Below are 22,761 nucleotides of genomic sequence, written 5' to 3' on the forward strand. Positions count from 1 at the left end.
AGAGGAACAGGTTGAGAACAGAAGCCTGGGATGCACCCAGATTTCATCCCTCGTCCATGACGCAGCTCTGTCCTCAGACTTTGAGTGAGGCTGACTGGTTGGGTTTTCAGGGGAAGCGAGAGAGCCCAGTGTGCTCTCCACTGAAGCACACAGAGTCCTTTGGGTACAGACCCTTCCTTTTAAGAGTCTGGAAGGGTGGCTGTGGGGCAGGGTGGACTCCCTGAGAAACACAACAAAACCCAGGCACCCTGCTCCCCAGCATGGACCTTTGGAGAGACCCCAAACATCCTGTCCCACTACTTCACCACCACCCACCCCCCTTGATTCCACGCACCTGCCACCTGCTTTGAGGCCTTTGCTTTGCTTGAAAGTGCTTCCTTCCACTCCAGGCCCCACTTGCAGGCTCTTTTAAAGCCCTTGCCTCCTCCCTAGACCAATTCTCTTCCCCAAGGGAATGTGACACGAGACATCTGTCCTTTCCATTGTAACCCTCCCCCACACATAAACATTCTCTAATAACCTGGAAGCCTCCCTCCCCCAAGCTTGGGAATGTGCAGTGACAGCCATGGAGACTTCAACACACAAACAGGGCTTCTCCATAGCCGATAGGGCCTTGATGCTTTTCCCTGGGTCACATCAGCAGACTCAGGCACAGTGGGTGTGGGGGCAAGGAGTTGCCCTGGGACTGTTCCTGGTGTGGATGGGAAATTGTACCAGATCCACAATGCAGCAGCAAAAAGGCAATCAGGGTGTTTGGCTCACGGCCTGTGGTCCAGCCGTCTTTCAGTCTGGCGCTGACCACTGTCGTGGGCCACGTGGGTTCAGCACAGGGAATGGGTTTCACGGGTGACTATGGTCCTGCTGCTCCTCATTCTCCCACCCCTCTCCCCATCCCTAGTTCATTCTTGCCTGGGATACAAGGCAAGAGATTTGTGGGTTCCAATATAGCACCAGTGTAGCGAAATCCCAACACTGTCCAACTTCTCTCAGAGAAGCTCATGATGGAGGCAGACCTCTCTGCCCAAAGGAGACCCCCCCACCCCCACCCCAGTATGCTTAACTCTCTGGAGACTTAACACTGTTAGAGGACTTTCCTTGGGTTCCAGCTATGGTCCAAGTGGAGGGAAAAGATAATAAGGGAATGATAGGGGACAGGGTGGGGAACAAGGCAAAATGACAATTGAGAGGCAATGAACTCTGCAGCCAGACTGGGTTTATTTTTTTTTTTTTTAATTAATTTGAAAAAAGAGAGAGAGAGACAGGGAGTGACACAGATAGATACAGAGATTTTCCATCCGCTGGTTTACTCTCCAAATGGCTGCAACAGCCAGAGCTGGGCTAGTCTGAAGCCAGGAGCCAGGAGCTTCATCTGGGTCTCCCACGTTGGGTGGCAGGGGCCCAAGCACTCAGGCCACCTTCTGCTTTCTCGGGTGCATTTGCAGGGAGCTGGATCGGAAGTGGAGCAGCCAGGACACGAACTAGTGTCCATATGGGATGCCACAACGCTGGCCCTGTTTAAATCCTAGATTTGCTTTTTTCTAACTGTGTAGCCTTGCTTAGGTATTCAGCTTCTGCGTGTCTCAGTTTTTAGAAATCTGTCAAACAGGAGTAGTAACAGTATCTACTATTGCTCTGAGGATTAAATGAGTTCCTGCAAGTTGAGTATGCCTAGTCCAAAATGTTCCAAAACCCAAAATTTACAGAGTGCTTGACAGGATGACCTCATATGACAGGCCACAGTGGAAATGCAGGCACACACTTCTGCCCAGCATCCCAAGAGGAAAAAAGACCCTCCCAGGGGCTTCAGCCGCAGTGCACAAACTTCATTCCGTGCACAAAACTATCAAAAATACTGTAAAAAATTACCTTCAGGTTTGTGAATCAGTTACAAAATCCCCAAATAAATGAATTTTGTGTTTAGACTTGGGTCCCATCTCCAAGATATCTCATTTCTATGCAAAAACTTCAAATTACTACACACACACACACACACACACACACACACTCCAAAACACTTCTGGTTCCAAGCATTTCAGATAAGGGATATGCAATGTGTACAGATAAAGCACTGTGGGTGATACCTGGCACAGGTGTGTGTGTGTGTGTGTGTGTGTGTTAGTGTGTATGCTGTTAGTGTTGTCATTAACAATGAGTGAAATAATCATACTAAGTGGGAAAGTCAGAGCAGCAGTGTTTACCAACTACCAAAATCAAACACCACCACACCAGGAAGAGATTCATGTCATTTAATTAGATTTGCCACGAAAAGCAATAACCTTGGCCAACCAACCTGCCCTCCTCTCCAGCCTACCCATGTCCTTGAACGCGCCCGGGGACCCCGAGGCCCTCCTCGCTTACATGACTAAGTGGACGCTGCCTCCTGTATGAACAACAGTATCTTCATGAAGAGCTCTGTTGTGCCACCTTATGGCAGTCAGGGCAGGAATGGAGGCACAGGCCGGTGAGGTCTGGGGATCTCGTGGAGATCGGAATCTACTGGAGGGGCACAGAGCCGGGCCGGAAGTTGTTCTCGTGTATGTGTGAGGGTAAGGCAGCTAAAGACCCCCTTCTTCTTCCTTCTTCCTTCTGTGCCTTCCCCAGCTCCTGGGGAGAAGGGCAGGGGGCTCCTGAGTAGCGCACAGTCATCTCCCAAGGCTCCGTCTGACTCCCGGGGCCCCCCACCTCCCCCAGGGCACTGCCTGGCCCCGTCTTGCAGCTCAGGGCTTCTCTCCTCCCGTGAGCACCAGGGCCTGCAGGATGTCTGACAGCGACACAATGCCTTTGACCACATTGCTCTCATCCACCACGACAAGCCGGTGAACCTGGCACAGAGCAACACGGGAGAAACAGCAGGTTCAGCGGGGGCCCTTGGCCCCACCCTCCTGGCCAGAAGGCTCGTGGGCGGTTTCTCAGCCCAGCCTGGGGCTCACCCGATCCTACCTCTGCCTCCACCAGCCTGTTAATGATGGTCTCCAGGGTCTCGTGCAGGTAGCACTTGAGGACGCCCTCGAAGTAGTGTGACCGGTGCTGCAGGGCTTTGGTCACAGACACGTCCAGGTTATTGTAGGTCTTTTCTGCGGCCAGATTCTGCAGTGAGAGAGGATGAGCTTGCGGAAAAGCTAGGGAACCAGGTGCCAGACCCTGAGCCCACCCAACCTTACTGGCAAGGTTTAGGGCAATCAATGGCCATGCCCACCAGCCACACCCGACTTGTTCAGTTTCTTTTCAAATAGGACTGGAGTGCTTGGAAGCTTCTGAGATCCTTAAAAGAGACCCCCTTCTCCCTCTCCACTTTCAACACCCCCATCCCCTTCCCTGCCTCCCAGCCCGCCACCCTCAGTCACTCACGATAACATCAAACTTGGAGTAGATGTCCACCACACGCCCTGGGGGGACAGAGGCAGCTCAGCAGGGAGGCTGTGGCACCCAAGGCTCCCCGGCACCCACAAAAGCACCCTCCGACTGAGCCGAGGGGAAAGCAGATCTTCCCAGAGCCACCCTGGCCTCCTTGAAGTCCTCCCGCTCCTGCCCGATGACTCACCTTTCTCATCCACCACGGGCAGGGCTGAGACTCGGTGCTGGACGAAGATGCCCAAGGCTACATAGACAGGCGTGGTGGTGCGGACCATGGCGATGTTGGCATAGGTGCCGATCTGTAACTCTTGCAAAGACTTGGTCATGAATTCTGGCTTGGGGAACTCAGTGATCTGAGGAAAGAACCATCAGCTTGACTTTTAAGATCCAACCAGCCACCCCTGATAACCCTTTTGACCCAGTAGGTAAGAAGTGGGAGCTGGGCTCAGAAACGCTTACAAACAACTTGAGGAACTTGAGGATGCGCTTGTGGGTGAGGATATACAAAGTGTTGCCTGATTCCGGGTCGATCACTGGCAGCCTGTGGATCTTGTTCCGAATTAACGAAGAGACAGCATCAAACAAACTGCGGGAAGGTTGGGGGGGGGGAATCATGATGCGAGCCAGAGCGCTAGGGCAGAGGGCGGTTAACCAACTCCTTAGAGTGTGGATATAAACAGGGAAAGTGGGGGTTAGGAGAGGGACAGCATTCAGACCAGAGAGAGAGAGAGATGGGAGGAATCTCCTTTTCCTCTTCTACTCTTTCCCCTGGTCTTTGAGTATTTAGGGCTTTGGCTAGGCTGACGGCAAGATATGTCTTTTCTTTTCTTTTTTTTAATTTTTATTTATTTATTTTCATTATATTTAAAGGGCAGAGAGACACAGATCTCCCATTCACTGGTTCACTCCCCTAATGCCAGACCAGGCAGAAGCCAGGAGTCAGCACTCAATCTGGATCTCCCAAGTGCTGCAGCCTGCACCCGCTGCCTCCCAGAGGGCACGTTAGTGGGAAGCTGGAATCAGGGCCGTGGCTGGGACTCAAACCCATGCACGCTGGTATGGGATGTGGGCATTCCCAAGCAGCACCATAACTGCTGTGCCACACACTGGACAGATAGCCAGCGCTCACCTGGCATTAGGAGAAATGCAGACAAGCGGCTTAAAGGAGTCTTGCAGGTACACCTCTGAAAGGGAAAAAGGACGGGTCCTGCAGTATCCCCATGGAGAAACCTCCGCCCCTTTCGGCCTTTTACAAACCAAAGTCTCCACGTACCTCTCCAAGTTTCTATCTTGTGTTCTTCTAGTTCATAGATTTGTACCTGGAAACAGAAGCAACAGAATTGGAAACCTAATCTCCCGGATTCCTTAACCTCCATGGCGTGCTTAAAGCAAAAGAAAGAGCAATGAGGGTCTTTGGACAGGGACATGGTTTTGGTCACTGGGCTAAGGCTCCTTACCAAGGCAGATTTATAGTAGCGGTGCAGGATGTTGATGAAGTCCGTGATGGTCAGCATACCTGGAGGCCAAGACGAAGCCCTCAGCACTGCCCAAAGCTTTGCCCTCTGCCCAGCAACCCTCTGTCCCAGGCACTTTTGCTTACCCACAAAACTTTGCTTCTTACTATCCCACAAAGGGGCAGCTCGCACACCATTAGTCACCAGTGCAAAGAAAGCTTTCTTCACCTGTGGCCGAGACAGTAACGGTTTAAGAGGAATTCACAGGGTGCAGGACTGCAGCAAAGAGGGGTTGGTTTATTTTGGAAAAACCTGAGACTGACCCCATAGAAGGGCAAGGCTATCACCGTTGGTAGGATACAGGCTGAGCGGTATGGGACCAGAGGCTCCGAGGAAGGGGGATGGGACAAAGACTGCTTCACTCACCTGCAGAGAGGTGTCAAATACAACGAGTTTGGAGCTTGTGGGTATCAGGTCATAGCAGCGATGAGACTTCATGAAGGAAGTATACACGCTATTGTTGGAGTCTGGGGTGTCTGCATAGGGTGTGGCAATTAGTGGCTTCCTTCCACGGAACAAAAGTTTCTAGTTTCTCAACACTTAAATAATAGCTTTTATAAGACTTCCTACTCTGTTAAGTTCCTACGGTTACCACAAAGCCTAGATAAACCCCTTAGAGGACATTTCATCCAACCCCTACCCCCAGTAAGACTAAATCTATTAGTTGCCTCCTTAGGTTGAAAAAAAAAAAAAAAAACAGGACTGACTAAAACATGAAGTCTGCAACAGCTCTCATTAGCCTGTTCCAGTCTAAATGTTTTTTTCTTATTTTTAATCCAAGTTCTCCTTCCATATATTTAGCACATTTTCACTTGATGTCTTTTCTCAGTGAATACAAAAAAAAAAAAAAAATCAAATAAGCTTCTTAAAATTCTCCCAAGACCAGTCAATGAGAAAGTCATGGTCCAAACTGGGCTGTTTCCCATCCATGCTGGGTTGGAGCCCTGTGCTCATAACAGCATGGCCCCAGGCGCCATGGGAATCCAATTGAGGCTCACCTCGTGAATCAAAATCCTTCTACCCACTCCAGACAAATGGGAGATCCTTTTCTTTCCTGTGATTGGAACTGCCTACACAAAACTGGAGAATCAAATCTCCAAAATAACAGCCTGGGTATGTTCAGTCCTATGCTATATGTACTTAAAGATGGTATGTCACCGAGCTCGCCGAGGTCGGCCCTGTCCCCCCGGGGTTCAGATGAAAGCAGGTGTACAGCAGCTAAACAAACCATGCGAGGTCATTCCCACTGGGAAGCAGCGAAAAAGACTCAAACCGAGAGCTACCTGATTCCAAAGGTTGTAAGTTCATGCTCTAAAATCCAAGGCCAGTTTGATTTTCAACAGTTGTGGTTTTTTTTTTTTTTTTTTTTTTTTTTAAACCAAAGCTATATGGGCACAAAGTTTAAAGAACCAAATAGTTTTACAAGTTTGATTAAGAAAAAATAGCTGGCCGGCGCCGCGGCTCACTAGGCTAATCCTTCGCCTTGTGGTGCTGGCACACCGGGTTCCAGTCCCGGTCGGGGCGCCGGATTCTGTCCCGGTTTCTCCTCTTCCAGGCCAGCTCTCTGCTGTGGCCCGGGAAGTGCAGTGGAGGATGGCCCAAGTGCTTGGACCCTGCACCCGCATGGGAGACCAGGAGAAGCACCTGGCTCCTGGCTTCGGATCAGCGCAATGCGCCAGCCGCAGCGTGCCAGCCATGGTGGCCATTGGAGGGTGAACCAACAGCAAAAGGAAGACCTTTCTCTCTGTCTCTCTCTCTCACTGTCCATTCTGCCTGTCAAAAAAAAAAAAAAAAAAAAAAAAAAAATGCAGTCTCTGGCACCTATAACCTTCTTATACCACCACTCCCCAGAGATGAGAACATTAGTTTTTTAAAAGCCAGTTTGATGCCTATTTCTATGTCCTTAAAGAACATGTGTGTATTGCTACTTCATGAATTTTCATTCCCCCCCATGATTCCTTCTCTTCTTTCTTAGTTCTCTTTCCTACTAGGATCCCATCAAACAGGCACCTCCCATCTTGTCCCCACCCCCGCCCCCACCCCCACCAACTCTTCCAGGGGTTAAACCATAATGTTGGTTCCATCAATGCTGAAGTCATTTTGACTGAACTATTCAGAGTCATGGTAAGCAGTAAACTGATTTTATCTTTTCTTCACAATTTTAGTTTCCCTGAAGTCAACAAAGGTCTTGTCTTTTTGTTTCCTTAGTTTTTTTTTTTTTGTTTTTGTTTTTTTTTTTAAGATTTTATTTATTTGAAAATCAGAGTTACGCAGAGAGAGAGAGGTCTTCCATCCAATGGTTCACTCCCCAGATGGCTGCAACAGCTGGAGCTGTGCTGATCTAAAGCCAGGAACCAGGAGCTTCCTCCAGGTTTCCCACATGGGTGCAGGGGCCCAAGGACTTGGGCCATCTTCTACCACTTTCCCAGGCCATAGCAGAGAGCTGGATCAGAAAATGAGCAGCTGGGACTAGAACCGGCGCCCATATGGGATGCCGGCGCTTCAGGCCAGGGCATTAACCCGCTGCGCCACAGCGCCGGCCCGTTTGCTTAGTTTTTAAACCTTGGTAGTCACAAATAATTCAACACCCAACTCTTTACCAATTGTTTTAGCTATTCTTTCAAGATGCTAAAAAGCACTAGATATATTCTGTTAAATTAAACTCCCCAGAGAAGCCCCTCCGGAGCCTTCTGACCCGCTAGGATCTGGGCTGGTCTGCCCACTGTGCTGTGCGCTGTGTCTTCCTCAGATCTTTCTCCACATCTCTCCTCCACAGCCGCACCTGCTCCCCGTGTCCCATGTTCTCATCTCTCATCTCAGCGCCTTGTATTGGTGGAGTACAACTTCCAGTAGCTTCCTGAGAAGGGGTGCATGGCAGGGGTCAATTTTTTGGGATCTTGTAGCCTGTAGATCTCTTTGCTCCACTCTTATCCTTGATTTCTAATTTGGTTGGAGACAGGATTCCAGGTTGGATTTTGTTTTCCTGCAGAATGCTGAAGTGCTACTCCATGGTCTGCTGGCTGCCGGTGCTGAGAGTCCAGGTTGGTTCTGATTCTTTGCATGCGATCTGTCTCCTCTCTGGAAACTCACAGAACCTTCTTGTTGTTTCCAGTGCTCTGAAATCTCATGGCTTCTTAGGGTGGGTCAATCTCATCCACTGTGATGAATACTCAGTGAGTGTGTCCTTCTCACACAGCAACCAGCATTCTTCAGTGCCAGGGCAATGTTGTTGTTGTTTTTTTTTTTTTTTTTTGACAGGCCGAGTCAGAGTTAGACAGTGAGAGAGAGAGAGAGAGAGAGAGAGAGAGAGAGAGAGAAAGGTCTTCCTTCTTCCGTTGGTTCACCCCTCAATGGCCACCGTGGCTGGCGCGCTGCGGCCGGCGCATCGCGCTGATCTGAAGCCAGGAGCCAGGTGCTTCCTCCTGGTCTCCCATGCAGGTGCAGGGCCCAAGGACTTGGGCCATCCTCCACTGCACTCCCTGGCCACAGCAGAGAGCTGGCCTGAAAGAGGAACAACCGGGACAGAATCCGGCACCCCAACCGGGACTAGAACCCAGGGTGCCGGCGCCTCAGGTGAAGGATTAGCCTAATGAGCTGCAGCACAGGCCCAACTCTGGCAATGTTTTTGAAATTTTCTCTCTGTGTTGTTATTTTTTTTCTCCTTCTGTAATTCCTATAATTTACATACTGGACCCCCTAAACTGATCTTTTAAGATTTGCTTGGATTTTTTAAAAAAGATTTATTTGAAAGGTAGAGTTACAGAGAGGCGGAGGCAGAGAGAGAGAGAGAGAGAGAGAGAGAGAGAGAGAGAGAGAGAGAGAGAGAGAATCTTCCATTCACTGGTTCACTCCCCAAACGTCTGCAACAGCTGGGGCCAGGCCAAAGCCAGGAGCTTTGTGAGTAGCTAGCACATGTGAGTAGCTAGCACCTGCTGCCTCCCAGGGTGTGCATTAGCAGGAAGCTGGATCTCAAGCAGAGGCAGGCCTCGATCCCAGGTACTTTAATATGGAATGAGGGCATGATCCAGGGACTCTGCTGTGGGATGCAGGCATTGCAAGCTGCAGCTTAATCTGCTGTGCCCCTACACCTGCCCCACCCAGTACATATTAGTGTTAGTATTAAAGCGTTCTTCTCTGTGCACTGACTTTTCTCCCCTCAGCTACTTTCATTCTGTTTGTTTCCTTTGTTGTACATGTGGGTGGGCAGAAGCTCGGATCACTTTCCTTACAGAAGTTTTCTTGAAATGTCTGGTAGCCGTTGGTTTAAAGAAGGATTTAGATAATTTCTGAAGTTAATAAATACATCTTTTGTTGTTGTTGTTGTTGTGGTACAAAGGGTTAAGCCATCGTTTCTCGGCCTTTTGGCTAAGATCAACTGCAGTACAAAGGGTTCAGCCACAACCTGGGTGGTATAAAGGGTTAAGCCATAACCTGGGATGCCTGTATCCCACAGAGAGAGATCTTTCATCTGCTGGCTCACTATTCGAATGTGATGGCAATAGCCAGGAACCAGGAACTCCATCCAGGTCTCTCACGTGGCTGGCAGGAACCCATGTCCTTGGGCCATCACTGCTGCCTTCCAGGTGCATTAGCAGGAAGCTGGATTGGACAGCTTGAACCAGCTTGAGCCAGGACTCGAACCCAGGCTTCCCACTAGGGGATGCAGGTGTCCCAAGTGATGGCTTGACATTGGCACTGAACAACCACCCAGGGCTGGACCTTCGTTTAAAAAAATTTTATGGTAGTTTTTTTTTCCTGTGAAGGAATGTATGCAATCTACCATCTTAAACCGGAAGTTACAATTGTTTTTCAAACTCAAAATCTCAGACCCCCTTGGATGCCAGCTGAAAATCCACCACACTGATAATTATATACTACCATTTTAGGTCAAAGACCCACAAACATATTGGATTTGAATTCCTCCTTTTTTTTTTTTTTTTAAAGATTTATTTATTTATTTGAAAGGCAGAGTGACTGAGAGGCAGAGGAAGAGAGAGAGAGAGAGAGAGAGAGAGAGAGAGAGGTCTTCCATCTGATGGTTCACTCTCCAAATGGCCACAACAGTCAGAACTGCACCGATCTGAAGTCAGGAGCCAGGAGCTTCTTCCAGGTCTTCCATGTGGGTGCAGGGGCCCAAGGACTTGGGCCCTCTTCTACTGCTTTCCTAGGTGCATTAGCAGGGAGCTGGATTGGAAGTGGAGCAGCTGGGACTCAAACCAGCACCCATATGGGATGCTGACATTGCAGGCGGCAGCTTTACCTGCTATGCCACAGAGCCGGCCCCTCTTCCTAGTGTTTTTTTTTTTTTTTTTTTTTTTTTTGACAGGCAGAGTGGACAGTGAGAGAGAGAGACAGAGAGAAAGGTCTTCCTTTTGCCGTTGGTTCACCCTCCAATGGCCGCTGCACTGTGGCCGGCGCATTGCGCTGATCCGAAGCCAGGAGCCAGGTGCTTCTCCTGGTCTCCCATGGGGTGCAGGGCCCAAGTACTTGGGCCATCCTCCACTGCACTCCCTGGCCACAGCAGAGAGCTGGCCTGGAAGAGGGGCAACCAGGACAGAATCCGGCGCCCTGACCAGGACTAGAACCCGGTGTGCCGGCGCCGCAAGGCAAAGGATTAGCTTAGTGAGCCACGGCGCCGGCTCTTCCTAGTGTTTTAAAAACAGTTTAAATCAGTTGCCAAGGATAGGTGTTGTGGCACAGTGGGTTAAGCCATCTCATCACTTAAGCTCAAATTACATACCAGAGTGCCTGAGACTGAGTCCCGGCCCTGCTTTTGATCCAGCTTCCTGCTAATGTGCACCCTGGACAGCAACCAGATGATGGCTCAAGTACTTGCTCCCTGCCACCCACACGGCAGGGAACCCAAACAGGATTCTTTGGCTGTAGGCTTCTGCCTGGCCCAGCACCAGCTGTTGCAGGCATCTGGGGAGTGAACCAGTACATGGGAGATCTCTCTCTGTCGCTCTCTCTTTCTAAACTTTTTTTTTTAAAAAGTTCATAGAAATGCATATTATCTTTAAAAAAAAATCAGCTGCCAGCCGGCACCGTGGCTCACTAGGGTAATCCTCTGCCTTACAGCGTTGGCACACCGGGTTCTAGTCCCGGTCAGGGCGCCGGATTCTGTCCCGGTTGCCCCTCTTCCAGGCCAGCTCTCTGCTGTGGCCCGGGAGTGCAGTGGAAGATGGCCCAAGTGCTTGGGCCCTGCACCCCATGGGAGACCAGGATAAGTACCTGGCTCCTGCCATCAGATCCGTGCAGTGCGCTGGCCGCAGCGTGCCAGCCGCAGCGGCCATTGGAGGGTGAACCAACGGCAAAGGAAGACCTTTCTCTCTGTCTCTCTCTCACTGTCCACTCTGCCTGTCAAAAAAAAAAAAAAATCAGCTGCCAAGTTTAAAAAATCTGAAGATTTGCATAAAAATCCAACTTCCCAGTTTCTCTCCAAAATCAGAAGATCTGGGAAAAATAGGTCTTCACTGACCAGATGTGGACAGTAGCTACCTCTTTTCAGAGGTGACACCACATCTACAGGTTGTCACAGTCATCCACGGCCCATGTGACTCCTTGGTCTGTGCAGACAACTCCATTTCTGGCTCGCTCGCCTTGGTGCTGACACGAATGTACTCAGACACATAAAATGGGCACTGACATCATGCAGCAGAGCTCAATTACGAACAGTCATCCGGCTAATGCAAAATATGACCATGGTGGCTGCAAAAGCAGAAAACTTAGAAATTCTCGTCAAGAACTCAGCTATCCTTAATAATCTGTCCTAGGGTCTCTGACTCTATGCAACTTCCAAGGAAAGTGTGTACCCCCAAGGTCAGAAACTCGTTCTAGAAAGAACTAGAGTACTCCTGGGAAAAATCCTCTACCAGAGATGCCTGTGCATTCTTTCTGGATGGCCTTGGGTAGGAACATTCCATTCTAACCAGGCACTTGCGCAGACGCCGAAGTGGTCTTCTCGGGTGCTCTGGTTTTTGGAGGGTTAGTGCGTCTCCTTCCACATTAGTTCTAAGGGCTTTCAAGGCTTTTCCATAATATCCTGTGCACAGTCACTGTTTTGAATGAGCTTGCTGGGTGATAAAACCTTGGTGGCATTGTTTCTGGACTACTTACAATACATCAGGGACTTCTAGAGCAGAGATGTCAGTTCAGAGTTGCCTGTCCTTCAGAAGTTTCTATCAAGTGGTTTGATAACTTGCAGATATTAATCACCCCCATTCTGCCCCAAGATGCACTCCTGGGTTCTCTTGCCAAACTACTGCTCCAGGTCTGTGTGGTCTGGCACATTATATGGCCCACCTCTGATTTTCCCAGGGAGAACCCTAGGGGACACTGCTAAAGACAAGTCCAGGGTTGGGGGCTTATTTTCTGCAGTAAACTCACCTTGAGAATGCTCATTTTTCACGGCCGAGCAGCTATCAGAAGCAGTGACCTGGACAAGAAACAAGAGACACACAGGTTCAGCTGAGTCCAGGCTCCTTCCGCGACCACCTGGCAACATTAGGGGAGGGGCTGGTAAACTAAGGACTGCCTTTTAAAGCACGACACGGCCTTTCATACATGCTCTCTCACCTATCCTTCATGACAACCCTGAGGCAAACATTCTTATCATTAGCCTTATTTCCCTTATTAGGAGACAAATTCGAGGGAGACATTGAGCAATCTGTCTGCTAGAATAGGATTTGAACACACGCCTGTCTGTTTCCAAGCTCATGTTCTTATACACTACTCTGCCAAATGAAACATTCAATCTTTGTTTTTTAAAGATTTATTTATTTACTTGAAAGATTTACACACAAGAGAGAGAAAGAGAGAGAGAGAGATAATCTTCCATCTGCTGGTTCACTCCCCAAATGGCTACAACAGCCAGGACTAGGCCAGGTCGAAGCCAGGAGCCAGGAGCTCCATTCGAGTCTCCCACGTGGGTGCCAAGCACTTGGGCCATCTTCTGCTGCTTTTCCAGGCACATTAGCAGGGAGTTGGGCTGGAAGGTGGAGCAGGGGGGACTTGAACCGGTGCCCATAGGGGATGCCAGTGCTGAAGACAGCGGCTTAACCTGATGTACCACAGAGGCTGGCCCCTAGATACTAGATCTTAAAAATTACAACTATAAAAGAATCTGTGTGTAGGGCTGGCCCCCTCTAGATTATTAAAATATGGAAGGCAGAGAGAGAACACAGCTTTCCCTTACACACTTACCAAGAAGTTGTGTGCACTGGACTCACAGATACACCCCTCACCATTGAACCATGGCCACATCTGGGTGGTGGGAGGAGAGGGGGCATCCCAGCAGCCACCTGTCAGCCAGCCAGGCAGAGCTTGAATGGCTGAAGGATGCATGAGGGACATGGCTGTTCTAAAACCGGGAGCAGCTGCTGAGCCAATGCTAGTTTTCTGAGTTTCCTTTTTTCTGAGTTAGTCCGAGATTAGGGAGGGCTCTGAAACACAGAACAAACTTCAGAGCCATCGCACTGCTCCCTCAAGTGGGAACATCTGAAAATGTCATTGTACCGAGGAGCCCAGGAGGGACCAGGATGGTTTTCATGCATTGACAATTTTCAATAGTTTTGTTCTGGGTAACATCCCCAAACTAACTTAAAGGCATATTTCAACTCCATTGCTTCTCCGCAACATGAAGTTCAAGATCTTAGCTTGAACCGGGAAGGCTGCCAGGCAAGCAAGGTTAAGTTGAAAGGCCAGCTCTAAGCCTCCTTCCCGAGGCCAGGCTGGGGACTCTCCAGGCAGTGTAAGCTGATCAGCTTGGTCTGGCATTTTGGCACGGCTGTTGGAATAATAGCCTTATCATTTACAGGAGAGAGGAAGGGCTGTGCAGTAACAAAGATGTGGCCAACAGAGATGGCCACAGTCTCATAAGAATCTACACAAAGGTTCAGAAACAGCTACTTCTGTAGAAATTACTGTAACCATCCTATGATTTCTTACATACCGCACTGGCTACTGTTGTTTTGTTCATTATCTATCCAAACAGACTAGAGATTCTTGGAACCGAGGACTAGCTTTTACTTTGTGTCCGCCAAAACACCCAGCATGGAGTTTTGCACATAACTTATAATTGTTAGGTTTTCTAATTCTCTAATCATGCACACTAAAATGAACAGAGACCTAAGAATAGGTTATTCACAGAGAAAAGAGACATATAAGGGTTATGGGTACTTGAAAAAGTTCATGGACAATGGAATTAAAATAAAAGTTAATTTCAGCACAAAAAAAATCTTAAAATCCATGCATATAAGGGGGCCACGAAAAGTTTATGGAAATGCATTGTGGAAAAATATGCACAGATTTCAAGTTCTTGCACCAAAATAAATGCCTTTTTTAATTTCAAATCTCCACACACTTACTTGTTTATTTGAGAAGCAAACAGACAGAGACAGAGAGGGCTCCCATCTGCTGGATCACTCCACAAATGCCCAAAACAGCTAGGGCTTAGCCAGGTCAAAGCAAGAAGCCAGAAACTCAATCCAGGTCTCCCATGTGGGTGGCAGGGCTCCAACTGGCTGGGCCATCACCACTGCCTCCCATGGTCTGCAGGCATCTTAGCCGCTAGCCCAACCACCCTAGCCCTCCACAAATTTTCTGCAGTATCCATGCTAAACAGTGACACAGATACGAACACGAGAAAGCCGGGGATAACTCACATGTGACCTTATCTCTCTGTCTGTTTCTCTGCATGAGAGGAGTGCTTATGTTCATTCTTCTGTTTTAATAATAAAGGGGCCTGAGAAAGTACCAGTGTACTATGGAAGAACAAAATACCGTTACAGAGACCCGCTGTATCTGACACAGACACAATTTCTTCCTAATCCCTTGTCCACATTCCTGATTGTTAACAACCACGAATGTCCGGCTCCACCCATGCTTCAACACAAAGTAGAACCCTTGTTCCTCCAATCCTACTAGACTTACTGTGGTGCCCACTTTTTATTGTTGCCACTGCTGTCTTCCTGGGTGCCTAGAGCTGGCTGGATTGCTACATTAGAAATGCCTCAACTCTGTCTTTCTTCCTTCACAACGTGCGGCTTTATTGCTCACTTCTGCAGCAAGTCTCTAAATCTGTTCTCTCTGCTCCAAATCTATCTCCTGTTCAATCCATCTGAAAGCTTCGGAAACAGCCCTAAAGGACACGCACTGCCTTGCTCAGGTATTTCCCACAGGTTCCCTTACTGGAAAACAAAGTTCAGACTTAGCAGGGCACACAACACCTTCAAACTGATCCACTAGCTTACCCCCAATTTCTATTCTTGCTCATACTGTCTCTCCCTTCTGTAACTTCCTTCCTAGGCCCACGGTGATCTCTCTCTCTTTCAGGCTTTCAAAGTCCTTTGCATCATGATGCCACTCATTACGGTGAACCTTAACAGTTATGGCTGGCTTGCCCTCACCCCACGCCAGTTAGGCTGAGCACCTGCAACTCCCTCTTCTTTGTTCATACCATTTCTATGGCTAGAAGCTCCATCTAGTACTTAAAAGTGTAAGGGCTCAATTAGAAATCTACCTAACAATGCTTTGTTAAACCACATTTTCAAAATAAGTAAAAACTGATCACTGCTTTGCCTTTAATGGAATCAGTCTCTAATCTTCCACAAAATTCTCCTACTCCGTAGGACGTGACCTTGCTGGGGGGTGGGGGGGACCAGTTGCACATCTCTTTAACTACTTGGGTCTGTTTTCTTCTCTACAGCCGGATGTTAACTTCCAAAACGTGGGGGCCTGTTTAACTGATCCAAAGAAGAGTGGACAACACCACTACAGCCACTCTTCCAGGATGGGTAGCTGCTTCGCCTGACTAGATACACGGTTAAGACTGGGGGGAGGGGGGGGGTCCAGAGAGCGAGAAGGCTTAGGGGGGGTCCATACGTGTTGCAGGCGACCTTCTGCCAACGGTCAACCAGCCCGCCGGCCCATGAGCCATGCCTACACGCCCGTTAAGAGCTGCAGAGCGGGGCAGGACCTAAACTGGTCGCAGGAACACAGCGGACTCCCTTCTGGGGCTCCTGAAAGGGAGCGTGATCGCGCTGGAACGCAGGATAAGCCTTTCAAGGAGTCCCTCCCGCTGAGCGCAGGATCACAGACGACAGCGCTCCCACCCAGCGAAGCCGGATTACAACCTCTCAATGAGCTGGGAGGAGAGGGGCCCGACACTGCCAGGACGGGAGCTAGGTGTCACTGCCCGCTCGGGCTGAGGGCACCGCGGGCACAGGACAGGCAAGGGCGAGGCCCAATCCTAGGAGATTCGCCCGGCGAAGGCGCGGAGGGGCAGGGTCACGGCACAGCACAGACACCTGCAGCGCCAGCCCCTGCCCGGCCCTGCCGGGTCCTGCCCGTCTCCTAACGGGGGTCTCAGGCTCCACAGCGCCCCCCGCCGCCCTTCTGCGCTTCTCACCGTCTCCATTGCGAGGAGCCCGCTGGCTTCGTTCGCTTTAGGAAGCTCACTCGGGTCAGGCCCCGCCTCACGTCCGGTGCGCGACGCCACTTCCGCCTACGTCACGCAGGCGCAAAACCGCGGCGGGAGGCGGGGAACCCACCCTTCCGGCGGGGCCCTGGCCAGGGTCGCCGCCCTCCCCCGGGTCCTCGCGTACCGCACGGTCCGGCTGACGGCGAGGGTTATGGGACGGAGCCGCTTATATTTAAAATGTTCTTTTTTTATTTGTCGTTTAAAAACAAACTTGGAAGAAGCAAAATCCAAAACTTGCCCTTTGCCTCTCGCAACATAAATTATGTACAGTTCAGAATGATCGCTGATACAAAACATGCCAAGGACTGGGGGCGCTGGGGTGGAGGGAGAGAGGGCTCTTTAAAAAGGGGAACCATTTCATCCGTTGTTACGAAGGACCAACCTTGCTGTACAGGATACACACAACACAAAATAAAGTCTTCACGGGATTCACACTTGTCAGCGATTTATTTTTTAAAAAGGGGGAGGGTCCTGGAGGGGAGAATAGAAGACTAAAGGGGAAAAACTGAAAATTGAGTATGTGCAAGTGTAAACCAACCCAAAATACAAACACGGGGTGGGGGGGGAGTAGGGAATTCTGATGCAATTATACAGGCAGGGTACTTAAAAAAAAAAACCAACAACCAAAATTCCAACCTTGTAGCTTGGGTCTGAGTTATAGTTTATATAAAAATTAAAAACTGTATAAGGTTTCTTTCCTAAGTTCTACAGGACTATTGGATACCTAGCATATGCTTACAAAGTCTGCCCCTTCTCCTTTTCCCAATCCGAGGGCCCAAGCCCCAACCAGAGCCTGACTCACAGGAGCCAATCTCCCCCTCCCTGTAGCCTAGACCTTTCACTCTTGGAAAAGGGTCCAAGGGCTGTGGCTTTGGGGGCAGCCCAGTCTCCCCACTGACTTAATTACAGCGGTTCCCGCCGGAGTGGGGGTGTTCTCTTAAAACATCTGCAGCTTGAAACAGTTGAGGAAGCAGCTTTAAAAAAAAAAAAAAAAACTCCCTACCCCCAATTCACGACCCCCCCAATTCAAAACAAAACAAAAACAAACCTAAAATCACAACAGCAACTTGTGCTCCCCCTCCAGCAGGCCTGCCCATCCATCGCCACCAAGCCCACTCCTACACTCCAGACATTTGATTTTTGAAAATATTAATTACAAAATGCCCTTTGCTCACAGCCCCTTAGGAGAGAACTGCATATAAGCTTCATCTTCATTCCCATGGCTCCCCACTAGAGGAGGGGTCTGGGGCCTCACCCAGCCCCCACCCTACCCTCACCCCTGGAAAGAGGTTCAACTGCAGCACAAGCTTGGGCAGGAAGGGGAAGGGGAGGTGGGGAACCCCTTGGCCTCTGGCTCCCCCGCTGGGGTCAGCTCACTTTTGTGCGTTATAACGTAGTCCAACGATACAAGCGGGTGGGAATTGCCCGGCCTCTCTCTGCACCCCCACCTTACAGCAGTCATCGCCAGGGGGTAGGGAGGGGGGGTGAGGAAAAGGGCGGTAGGTTGGGTAATGGAGGGGGCCCCCCCACAAGGGGAGCTCCATGTGTCCGCCCCACGCCCCCCTACCATTTATAAACTGGTTTTGTAAAAAGAAAATAGATATATTTATATAGAATATATAAAGCACAAAAATTAGTAGTTTTACATTTGCTCTCCCCGGGGGGTGGGGGAGAGGGGAGGGTTCTCACCTCCAGCCGGCTCCCCCATGCCCCACACGACTATGTACAACCCCATGTATAAATAGATAAATACCCCCCACCCTCCCCGCGCTGACACTAAGCTCCCCACCCCGCACCACCACCCCTTCCCACCAGACCAGCAGCAGTTTGGTGACTGAGGGCAAGTGGGAGCTCCGGGCCACACCCTGCCTCACTGGGTGTGGGCACGCCTCTCAGGCCAGCCCTCACCCATCCCGCCCACCCCATGCAGGGGCCGGAGGGCCAATGGGCGCATGAGGAGGTTGGGAGAAGAGGAGGGAGACAGCCTGGTCCTAGGTTTAGCATGCCCCTCCTGTGTCCAGACGGAGAAGGAACTCCCAGAGCAACCAGGGGCCAGTCATCCCCAATCTTCACCATCATTTGCCTCAACCACCATCCCATGCCCAGAATTAAAAACAAAGATGGATTTTTTGTTGTTGTTTTTTCTTCCTCCTCCTGTCCCCCCTTCCACCCACTCAGAAGAGGGCAGTGAGGTGGGGGAGAGGGTAGGGGCAGTCGGGGGCTTGGAGAGGGTCTCACATTTCAAAACAGCAAAAAATCCAACACGTAAATGAGGTAGGTGTGGGTGCGGGGTCTCCTTGCCCGGCTTGCCCGGCTTGCCCCCCCGGGCAGCTCGGGCGCCTCTTTCCCGTTCACGTTGCATTTGTCAGAGTGGAAAACAAGGAAACACAACCCATAGAGAGACAGAAACACAGAGGAGAAGAGGGAGACAGAGACAGATCAAGAGGGAAAGGGGTGGGAGTGAGGGTGGGGGCAGGACCCGGCAGGCAGGGCCAGGTGTGGGACCCGGCCTTTGGGATTGTCAAGCTTAGTCAAGTCTCTTTTGCAGCCTGGAGTTGGGCCGGAGGAGTCAGAGGGAGCAGCAGGGCTGTGAGGCCCCACATCCTCCTCCCTTCCCTGCTGCCTCCCAGAGGCTTCTGGGTAGCTCCCGGCCCGTATCCCCCTCAAACCTGAGATGCCCAATGGCTGCTTCTGTCTGGCCCCTCCTGGAGTTGGGGGCAGAGATGCCAGCCTAAGGGCCGGTGGCGGGGAAGGGGTTGTCCCTGGTGCCCAGGGTGGGCTTGGCCTAGGGCCCTCTGCCCCAGCCTCCTGTGCCAGGGGCTCCGGTCAGCCGGCAGCCCCAGCCCTGGGTCCTGGCTCTGGCTGCTACCTCTCTTCCCCCTCATCCCTTTCAGGGAAGAGGTTGGGGGTGGGTGGACTCCCCTGCCTGGTAGCCTCAAAGCTTCTCAGTTCATCCATTTCCGACAATTCCAGGCTCCACAGTGGCAGGGGATCTTGTGCTGATCGTCCTCAAAATCAAACTGATAGTCATAGGTCAGCTGCAAAGAGGAGAGGGCAGAATCAGTGCCCGGCCCCAGGAGAAGGGCGGCCAGCAGAGCCGATCCGGCCTGGGATCCAGCCTGGGAACTGCGGCCTCCGAGCAACGGCGGAGGAGGGCAGAGGAGGGGCTGCTCCACCGCCCCTCGGGACGCCTCCTCTCACCTCTTCTCCTTTGGGGATTCGCCGGCTGGAGATGATGATGATTTTGTCCTCTTTGTCAAATGTCACGACCTCAGCCACACAGTTAGGGGCACAGGAATGGTTGATATACCTGAGCAGTTGGGACAGAGTTAGGGACACCAAACAGCTGAGTCGGGACGGTTTTGGTTCCTTGTGGCCTACCACCCCCACCCCAGCCCACCCATGCCGCCCTCAGGGACCCCTGAAAGTCCCTCCCTTATTCCTCTCTCACCTGGCAGGGCCTCCGGTCAATGTAGCATCAATCACATGTTCATTGTTAATTCGAAACATGTAGATGCCTCGATTCTAGAAAGGTACAGGTTGGACAAGGGACAGGAGATATCAGACAGGGACGGGGCAACGGGTTCACCTGGCATGTTCCGCACTTCTCCCGCCTCTCCCTCCCCACTCCGCCCCAGCCTTCCACCTGTTCAGGACCCACTGGTGCCCTGGCCGCATGTGGATATGGAGCCACAGCGAGTGCTCTGCCAGCTCATACCTGCTCCTCGTAGATTTTCTCCCGCCGGTTGGCCACCTCGTTGCGAATGATGGTGCCAATGTACTCGATGACCATCGTGTGCTTCTCTAGGTCCTTGGCGGCATAGAGCCCCAGGCCCTGGATCCGGGAGCGAGCCAGATACACGTTGTTCTTCCACTCGGTGCGCAGCCGCCGGTACTGAGACGACTTGGAGTGCACAAACTGCTTGCTATATGGGGTGTGGGTCTCGCCTGTGAAGGTGCTCTGATACGCCTTAGACATGCTGGTGCTGTTCAGGGTGTGGGGCCTGGGAGGTGACACAGTCCATGACAAGACAGCCCTCCCCCAGGCCAAGCACACCCACTCGCCACCTCTGGACCCGCGGCACACACTTAGGGGCGTGTGCTGCAGTGAGCACTGCAGAGCAGAGCAGAGGCGACTGGGTTGCAGCTTGGGTGAGGCAGCAGCCAGCTACGGGGGCCCTTTCTGACACTCTGGGTGGCACAGAGAACCCAGGATGGGGAGGTGGGAGGTGGTGGAGGGAAGGGGGCACCAATTCCCCTACACTGAGCCTGTCCTTCCTTCTCCCCATTTCCCACCCACCCCCCTCTGCCAAACCACACTCAAGGCCATGCTCCTCTGGGAGCTCTTCCCCAAGCAGCCTGGGCCTAGAATTTAAGCTGATGGTTTGCAAATGTCCAAATTCTATCTCCTGCAGATGCTGGGAGCCCTGAAAAATGGGGGCCACGTCTCCCACAGTGGGCTGGTGGCACCCCTGCCTGTCTCCAGACCACCTCTCTCTCTGATGTGACACGGGGTGCTCTCACAGATGGCTCAGTGCAGGGGAATGACTGCTGCCTAGCGGGGTGCCTTCTCACCACCCGCGGGCACCAGCCCAATTTTTGCCCATCCCAGACCAGTGGTTTTCAAACATTTTTGGTTTGTTTCTTTTTTAATGTAGTAGAAATCTCCCCCATACCCCCACCTCTGTCCACCTCCCACCCCCTTTAACAGGATGCTGGTTGCAACTCCAATACATAAGCTCAATGAAACGGGCTCTTCTGGTTCTGGTCACATCCAATCTGAGGATGGAGGAATTAGGTTTGCGTGGGGAAGATCGCATTCTGCCCATCAGCTCATGTGTTCCAGGCTTTGTGGAACACATGCACTCCCGGTTTGAAAACCACTGGTGTAGAGCATCAAGGACTAGGGCCAACGAGGGGTGGAGTTGCTGACGCTCTACCACAGCTTAGGAGCCACCAAAGGCTTTCGACACAGCCCTGCTGCCACGACTCTGCTCCCCTCTGCCCAGGGGCCAAGGCCAGGCTACTGTGGCAGACAGAAAGAAGTCTAGGGGTGGAGGGTGGAGGGTGGAGGTCTGGTCTGTGTGACCTTGGTCTAGTCACTTCACCTGGCTGGGCCTCAGTTTTCTCGGCTATGAAACGGGGGTCATACCACCTGCCCTACCTACCTCATAAGGTTGTTGTGAGGATCAAATGAGATAATGGATGTGAAAACGCTTTGAAAAAAAAAGTATAAAGTGCTATACAAATGTCAGGTTTTATTATTTTTCCACTATATTTCTAATTATTTATTACCAACTCAGCCTGGGGAAGGGAAGGTGACCCTAGCACTCATGGAGTGTCTGACATCTGGGAGACTCACAGGCCCCCCCCGGAAGCAGAAGAGGAGAGGGGAGAGGTGACCAGATCCCTTACAGAGTTCCTAAGATCTCCCCACTGTCTGCCCAGAACATCCCAGACGCCACTCCCAGGATCCCAGATAACTACATCCTATATCCCAAGTCAGCCCAGTACACCAGGCAGGTTTGGGGAGGAGGTGAGGGAGACTTCAGGGACACCTGCGCACCCTCCCGCGCAGACTCCCGAGTCTCCAGGGAACTCTGATCTGCGCACCCCCACCCTTCAGAGCGTGGCCGAAGAGCCCCACCTGCGCCCGCACCCACATGCCTTGAGCCCGGCGCCACAAGCTCACCGTTTGTAGTGTGTCAGGATCTTGGGTTCTGATCGTGCACAGCCAGTGGGGTTGATCATGAGGGGCAGCTCCATCAGAGGGTGGCGTCCATAGCGGAATAAGTAGTTCTGACAGCTTTCCACCCCGGGCAGCTGTGGGTGCAGGGCGTGTTGGTCTCAGCCCAGGCCCGCCCCAGGCGGGCCCAGTGCTCCCTGGCCGCCCCGCCCCCAGGCCTCTTCCTCACCGATTCAGCTATGCGGAGCACCGCGTGCACTGTCAGCCCAAAGAGCTCCTCGCCTTTCAGGTACTCGGGGAAGAGCCGCAGCATGTCAGCCTCTTTCCTCATGGCCGCCACAGGCTCAATGATGCGATTCCACACAGCTGAGAGAGAGAGAACGCGAGGGGCCCTTGGAGGAGACCTCCGCTGACTGCTAGCCTCTAACCCCAGCCGGAACGGCTGCTGTCTCCCGCGGCAGAGGTGCGTGGAGCTCCAGGAACTCTTCCGGTCCTATTCCCGGGAGCGGGGCAGGCATCTGGCCTAGTGATTAACAGGCCCACAGCTCATCCCAGGGTGCCTGGATTTGACTCCTGTCCTTGGCTCACAATTCTAGCTTCTTGTAGGACATGCAGATCCTGGGGCGTGGCCGAGATGGCTCAAGCAGTTGGGTCCCTGCCAGCCATGTGGGAGATCCAGACTGAATTCCCTGGTCCCGGCTTCAGCCCAGCACAGCCCCAGCTACTGC

At 51.6% G+C, this 22,761-nt stretch overlaps 2 protein-coding genes across 22 annotated transcripts in view; both read right to left on the reverse strand.

The window, feature by feature from the left end:
• Nucleotides 1-2,232: 2,232 nt before the first annotated feature.
• Nucleotides 2,233-16,339, reverse strand: PRKAG1 (protein kinase AMP-activated non-catalytic subunit gamma 1). Of its 6 annotated transcripts, XM_051845426.3 has the most exons (13): nucleotides 16,276-16,339; nucleotides 14,531-14,629; nucleotides 12,255-12,303; nucleotides 5,235-5,344; nucleotides 4,955-5,036; nucleotides 4,812-4,870; nucleotides 4,628-4,673; nucleotides 4,484-4,538; nucleotides 3,814-3,940; nucleotides 3,542-3,707; nucleotides 3,349-3,386; nucleotides 2,941-3,087; nucleotides 2,233-2,822 (listed from the first exon to the last, which is right to left on the reverse strand). In XM_051845426.3, exons 4-13 carry the CDS (start codon nucleotides 5,304-5,306, stop codon nucleotides 2,718-2,720), a joined length of 897 nt encoding a protein of 298 aa, XP_051701386.1. In that variant the 5' UTR covers nucleotides 5,307-5,344; nucleotides 12,255-12,303; nucleotides 14,531-14,629; nucleotides 16,276-16,339; the 3' UTR covers nucleotides 2,233-2,717. The 6 variants fall into 6 exon arrangements, with proteins under 6 accessions (XP_051701386.1, XP_002711135.1, XP_051701388.1 ...); XM_002711089.6 differs by lacking the exon at nucleotides 14,531-14,629; XM_051845428.3 differs by lacking the exon at nucleotides 5,235-5,344.
• A 177-nt stretch (nucleotides 16,340-16,516) lies between these two features.
• Nucleotides 16,517-22,761, reverse strand: part of KMT2D (lysine methyltransferase 2D) — a 40,802-nt gene continuing 34,557 nt past the window's right edge. For 13 of the 16 annotated variants that reach the window (XM_070052186.2, XM_089308274.1, XM_051845415.3 and 10 more), the window contains 7 exons: nucleotides 22,263-22,399; nucleotides 22,040-22,170; nucleotides 21,516-21,563; nucleotides 20,066-20,351; nucleotides 19,799-19,872; nucleotides 19,549-19,657; nucleotides 17,929-19,385 (listed from right to left, as the gene is read on the reverse strand). In XM_070052186.2, the coding sequence (XP_069908287.1) occupies nucleotides 19,293-19,385; nucleotides 19,549-19,657; nucleotides 19,799-19,872; nucleotides 20,066-20,351; nucleotides 21,516-21,563; nucleotides 22,040-22,170; nucleotides 22,263-22,399 (878 nt within the window). In that variant the 3' untranslated portion in view covers nucleotides 17,929-19,292. Of the gene's footprint in view, nucleotides 19,386-19,548; nucleotides 19,658-19,798; nucleotides 19,873-20,065; nucleotides 20,352-21,515; nucleotides 21,564-22,039; nucleotides 22,171-22,262; nucleotides 22,400-22,761 lie in introns of all 16 variants that reach the window. The other 3 variants (XM_051845422.3, XM_051845421.3, XM_070052188.2) reach the window with 2 other exon arrangements.

The sequence above is a fragment of the Oryctolagus cuniculus genome, chromosome 11, assembly GCF_051225735.1.
Source record: "Oryctolagus cuniculus isolate XC-2025 breed Fujian yellow rabbit chromosome 11, ASM5122573v1, whole genome shotgun sequence".
NCBI classification, from domain to species: Eukaryota; Metazoa; Chordata; class Mammalia; order Lagomorpha; family Leporidae; genus Oryctolagus; species Oryctolagus cuniculus.